General features: G+C 37.0%; 1 protein-coding gene across 1 annotated transcript; it reads right to left on the reverse strand.

Annotated features, from left to right (window-relative positions):
• Window positions 1-3,771: 3,771 nt before the first annotated feature.
• Window positions 3,772-5,897, reverse strand: LOC140049122 (uncharacterized). The gene is made up of 4 exons (XM_072093950.1): window positions 5,606-5,897; window positions 4,820-4,949; window positions 4,500-4,659; window positions 3,772-4,239 (listed from the first exon to the last, which is right to left on the reverse strand). Exons 1-4 carry the CDS (start codon window positions 5,687-5,689, stop codon window positions 3,867-3,869), a joined length of 747 nt encoding a protein of 248 aa, XP_071950051.1. The 5' UTR covers window positions 5,690-5,897; the 3' UTR covers window positions 3,772-3,866.
• Window positions 5,898-6,440: the final 543 nt, after the last annotated feature.

Genomic DNA, 6,440 nt, shown 5'->3' on the forward strand with positions numbered 1-6,440 from the left:
GGACAGGGGGACGAAGCCCCCAGGAAACAACGCGTTCTAGCGTCATTTGAGGCCATTTTAATTAGATTTAGGGTAGCCATTCTTTCCGTTTTTTATAATGCATAAATAAAATACTGCGGGCAAAAAAACGATGCGCGATAATTCAATCCATGTTTTTTAATTTAAAAAAATAAAAGCTCAAAATATGCCTAGGCCTATATTTATCGGGTAAATTGTAGCATAGAAAAATTAATTTACGCAAACGTAAAACGTACGGTACCCACAGGTGAAGAGGTAGGCCTATATTGTTTATCGCAGAGGCGTAGGCTGGTTGCTGCTGTCTGGGCGTACAAAAATTGTAATGCGTGCCTTGGGCTGATCTGTAAGAACATTTTGAAAAATAAAGCTGTTAGGTCCCCAGAAGTTGAAATTATACATATTAATGATACTATGAAACGAAATTACAAGTCTACAGAACCAGACAACCGTAGTTGGGATGGAGCTAAGACAATTTAGAAAAATAGAGTTGGAGGTCCCGGAAATTGGACTTTTTATACTTCAAACCATGAAACAAAATATATAAGTTCTTATCATGGTTGTGACTGAGCTAAGACATTTTTGAAAAATAGAGCTGTTAGGTCTCGGAAAATGCACTTATTGTACTTCGAAATATGACCAGCTTTATGGTTGGCGCTGAGCTAAGAAAATGTTTAAAAAAACAGAGCTGCAGGTCTTCAAAAATTGCATCTTATACTTTGGAAACATTAGGCCTAGAGGCTTTAAAAAAGTGGTCCGTTTTGCCTTTATTTGGGGGAGGGGGTGCGTCCGCAAGCGTAGACCCTTTTCAGTCGGGGAAATCACTTGATACCCCCCAAGTGTATGCGTGGGTACCATCTGGACTTCCGAGTGGTGAGAAGTTCATGACATACAGGACATTGAAAATTTAATAACTAATAAGATGTTTGCTAAGCAAAAATGGCATGTTTTTTTGTTTAGTAATGTATGAAATATTTATTTTAGGTGCCCCACTGTACAGAGGGTTACTTGTAAATTAAAAAATTGGTGAACATACGAACAATTTACATAATTCGTTTTTGCTATAGTGTAGCGTAAGTCGACACGTAGTACACGACGTAACCGTCAGTAAACTTCGCCTGGAAAGAAGTAACTACAGTACACTTTTTGGTCCCTGGATGGAACACGATATCACGCGTCTGGACCCAACGTTGAACGATTCGTACAAAGGGATACCGCCAGACAAGTGAGTACCAAGCTACTGTTTAGATAGATCGCTGGCAATAATGAATGCATATAAAGTGCATAATAGCCCTCTGACGTACTCACGGTCAATGGAACGTCGCGGTTTTCTAGGCGCTGAAGTTACGAAGTGAACGCGAACGATATTTACTGTATATTATATTCCCCGACAAAAAGTACACGTGTTCGCCGACGGTGGGGCTAGGCTCCCCGACGAGGGGGCTAGAATATGCCCGACTCCTTTCTCACAGAAAGCCGGTATATACCGGTTATATTTCCGGCACGATAGTCCGATGAGAATGGGTATATGCCGGTAACGATACCGGCACGACGCCAGCATAATACCGGTATATTTCAGGCACATCTGTTAAGCGCCATTTACACTAGATACGATAACGACACGATAACGACACGAATGTCGTTGTCGTGTCGTCGTCGTAACAGGTCCGCGTTTACATTTGAACGATTTGGTAACGATTGTCGTGGAGGTGATGACGTTGACCGTGATACGCTTACTACGTTACTATGCAATGTTACAAATTGATAATTTGTAATTTATACAATAATGTTGCCAATTTTTTTTTTAAGATGGAGACTTAAACTTAAAATATTAGAATTTATGTGCTCACATATTTATAAATTAGTTTTTGATTTTCGCAAATGTTAAGTTGCCAATTTATTTTGAATTTTAATTAAAAATACTTGAGGTCACATAATCAATTAATTAATCAATCAATAATGGCGGATAGTGATTCCAGTGACGATGAGATGCTTCTCCTATATGTTGCTTATCAACAACATAAGAAAAGAAAAAGAGAATGGGTACACGACATTTACAAACATAGAAAAACGCACGGTTCATATCAAACTTTAATTTGTAATGAATTGGCGATATTTGGCGACAAGTTTTACGAATATTTCCGAATGACACAAGTCCAATTCGCCGAGCTATTAGCTTACATTGATTCGGACATCGGCAAAGAAAACACTCGTTTTCGTGAAAGCATATGTGCGAAAGAAAGACTTAGTATCTGTCTAAGGTAAGGAACGTATTCTAATCTCTAATAACTTTACTAATATATAAGATTAACGTAGTTATATAGTTGTAGGCTTACAGTATTATATGCCCAATGTATGGGTAGTAGTAGGCCTACTATAGTAGTAATTAAAGTTATATATTGAAATAATTAGGAATTAGGCCTATAATTGGATATTATAATAAGTTAATTTTGAATTAGTAGGTTAAAGTTTTGTATTTTCTTGTTTTTTAATTTCTTGTATTCACACGAGTGCCACTGATATAAAAGTGCTGTTTCCAATAAAGATTATTATTATGATTATTACTATACAGTTCTGTACTGCGAATACATTGTTTTTACATTCTTCTTACAGGTTTTTAGCAACTGGAGACTCATATGGCACATTAAGTTTTGAGTACCGTGTTTCAAAGGCCTCAATCTGCCATATAATCTCTGAGGTATGCGAATCCATTTGGAATAACCTTCAGCAGAGATTTATGCCGCTTCCAAAGACCAACGACTGGCAGAGAATAGCCGAACAATTTCGGGTACGTTGGAACTTTCCAAATGCAATCGGGGCCATAGACGGCAAACACGTTCAGATTCAAGCACCTGCGAACAGCGGTTCAATGTATTTTAACTATAAGGGACACTTTTCTCTTGTGCTTATGGCAATGGTAGATGCCGAATATAACTTTATCTACGTAGATGTTGGTAACTACGGTTCCAATAGTGATGGAGGTATTTTCGCACGAAGTACCCTATGTCAAGGACTTGACAAAGGACTCCTTGGCATTCCTCAACCAAGAGAACTTCCAGGTAGCCCCGACCTGGGGAGAGTACCGCTGGTAGTTGTGGGGGATGAGGCTTTTCCTCTTAAAGAAAACCTAATGCGGCCATACCCTGGAAAAGAGTTAACGAGGGAAAGGCGTGTTTACAACTACCGGCATTCAAGGGCACGGCGAGTGTCTGAGAATGCTTTCGGAATACTCGCAAGCAAGTTCCGACTGTACCACAGGAAAATCGCCCTTAAAGCAGAAAATGCAGAGAAAATTGTGAAGGCAACATGTGTGCTGCACAATTACATTCGGAAGACTTCAAGATGTAAACATTTTGAAATTGGTCTAGATGAAGAGAACATGTTAAGTAATAACTTAATGGAAGCAGAAGGACTGCAAGCTGTAGAAAGTCGAAGAGGGCACCACAGCGCAGCGAGCGCTCTCGATATCAGAGATAAGTTTAAGCGCTACTTCAGTTCTGATGCTGGCAGTGTTTCATGGCAGGTCCAGAAAACATTCGGTGTAGCTACACTATTGCCAAAGTAAATTAACTATATGTAGTATATTTATATAAATGTAATTCGTTTATACTATTATTTCCACCAAAATTTATCCGGTTATAAATGTAGGTAAACGAACGTATTCTGAGACAACAAATTGATATGACTATTCCACAATTTAAATTTCAACATACTATATGTTTTATTATTAATTTCAAAATATTAAAATTGCACCAACAGTTTCAAAGTTATGAATAAAAAATAAAAACTATTTATTCAACCAAAAGTACTTCGAGTCTAATTAATTGATTATACATTTTGTGTTTATTGAATTATTCTTCATTAACGATTTCCTCTTCTATGTCGAACACAAGAGATGTTATAGCCTTTTTAACTTGAATTTGTTTGATCTTTGGAAACGATTTGACAGTTTGAAATGTTGATTCGAAAAAAAGTTCTAATGCGTCCTTATTTTTTTTAGGAGTTTTGTTTATTTCTTTTGATTCTAGATAATCAACAATTTTTAGGCCTACGTTGTCATATTTTGGGGCTTTAGATGACGATGATGATGCAGGTTTTGAAGGGGCAGATCTTTTTGGTGCTACTACAATTGACTCTTCAGTAGTGTCCTCTAAATCCAGCTCCTCTGTGAATAAAACCTGATCGTCCATCATCAAATTTAAAAAATCTAAAGAGCTTGAACTTCTGTAAGAAAAAAAGTTTTAATTGTATTAAAGATTAACGTTATTTATTTTCATTAACCGTATTAGGGTCATTGAAAAAAGCTATTATTTCCGTATTAGGGCCTATAGGTATGTGCGTAGTATAGAAAGCCAGTTTTACTATTATTACATCGATTATAATTAATACTAGTAACTTGGCAGGCCTAGGAGGAAGGCTAGTTCTTCAATCGAATGGCAACTTAATTAATAATAATTATTATAATATTAATTATAAAAACTTACTGTCTTGGTTCAAGATATGGAACTAAAAAATGCATCTGATCAGCCCATTTATATTTTTTAACTCCCCCACCACCAGCATCACCACTTTTAGTTGAATTAGTTTTTATGGTTCTCTGAAGGGAATCCCGGAGATTGATCCATTTTTTCTTTGCCGATTCACCTGTGATACAACAATATACATATGTCAAATAATAGAGTCATCATATTGTTATTACATAACATAACTTTTAATGATTTAGCAATTACTTGCCTCACTCCATCATGCCTCACGCAAGGCATATTGTTATGCCTTGATATAGGCATATTAGTTGTTGACTTACCATCTACGCCAACCTCGTTCCCAATAGCTTTCCAGACATCTGCTTTTTGTTTGTCTTGCTTATACTCATTACTGCTTTTGTCGTACAGTATTTTATTCTGCTGCACAAGCAAAATTAATTTTTCGATGTTCTAAAAAAACAAATTAAAATGTATTTTATTGGCATTACATAGCCTGTGCCCTACTTGGGCCTAGCCTACTACTACTTTAGATATATTAAATAATACACATATTAGGCCTAATCTATAGGCGTAGCCTCTATCTAGGCCCAAGCTAGGCTTAATAGTATTATTATTTAATTGTATAGCTGGCCTAGACCTAGCTAGGCTAATAACAATACTACTATATAATAATATAGTACAGTATTAGCCTACAGGCCTAGTAATAGTAGTACTGTACCATTATAACACCACTACTAGCCTAGCTAGGAGGCCTACTACCAAATGTAGCATATCACAGGCCTGCTGCTGCTTGCTAGCCCTATCCATCGTCAGTCAATGTAATGCATATATAGGTATAGATTTACTAGGCCTCAGTCTAGGCGCGCTTAGGTCTAGCCTAGACCTAGTCCTAGTCTAGGTAGGCCTAGCTAGGCATAGGCCTAGGCCTAGGCCTAGCTGGGCCTTGGCTAGCCTACTCCTTTCTATCTAGCCTAGCTAGGTCAGGCTTTTATAAATAGCGTATCTAAACCTATGACTTTTTCATAAGATGATAGCACGTAAGTTATTGGTTCAATTAAGGTTAATAAACTGTGTATTCTATTAAATTTGTAGCTCAATTTACGTACCATTTTTAAACGTCGCGGTGCACAAACCAAGTGACGTCGTCTGTGGTTTTGATTTTTGCGCGCTGTTATTTTGAACTTTGACATTACAGGTGCATCCTGATTGGCTATTATAAAATCGTGTCGTGTGTCGTGTCGTGAAAAATGGGTTGTAAACCCATTCAGTACGACCGATTTTTTCCCGTACACGACACGGTTGTCGGAGACGGTTCTAATGTAAACGTTTATATTCTACAACACGTAACCCAATTTATCGTGTCGTCATCGTGTCGTTATCGTGTCGTTATCGTATCTAGTGTAAATGGCGCTTTAGAAAGGGGCTACACAGAGGCTTTATTCAATGTTCAATATGTTTGTTTCTATGGAGCGCTAAAAGAGCAACGATAATAGCTGAGGACTAAAACTCAGTGGAATGCGTCAATTTCTCATGCATTTATTGGTGAAAAACACGTTTAATTTCAATATATTTGTTAATTTGTCAATATTAATGCTGTAATATGTTACTACTGATACTGTTCGATGCAATTTGAAAATGTGTTGTTACTGTACACATGTTTACACATTTTCATCAAAGGTTGTGTATTATATATTGCTCACGAGAATCATCACATCATGCTGCATCAGACACGATGGGATGTAATGAGGGTGCCACGACGATCCTGTAGTGTGTACATTCTTTTTGTTCAAAATTTCGAAATATTAAAATTAATTGCACTTAAATTATTTGCTTTAAATGGCTATCTATCTTCTGATAACCATCTTTGTTTTTTTCAAAATCAGAAATCGGAACCCAGAAATATTGTATCGCATACTGTGCGATTGTATAAGGCTATAAGGC

The sequence above is a fragment of the Antedon mediterranea genome, chromosome 5 (genome assembly GCF_964355755.1).
Source record: "Antedon mediterranea chromosome 5, ecAntMedi1.1, whole genome shotgun sequence".
Classification (NCBI taxonomy): domain Eukaryota; kingdom Metazoa; phylum Echinodermata; class Crinoidea; order Comatulida; family Antedonidae; genus Antedon; species Antedon mediterranea.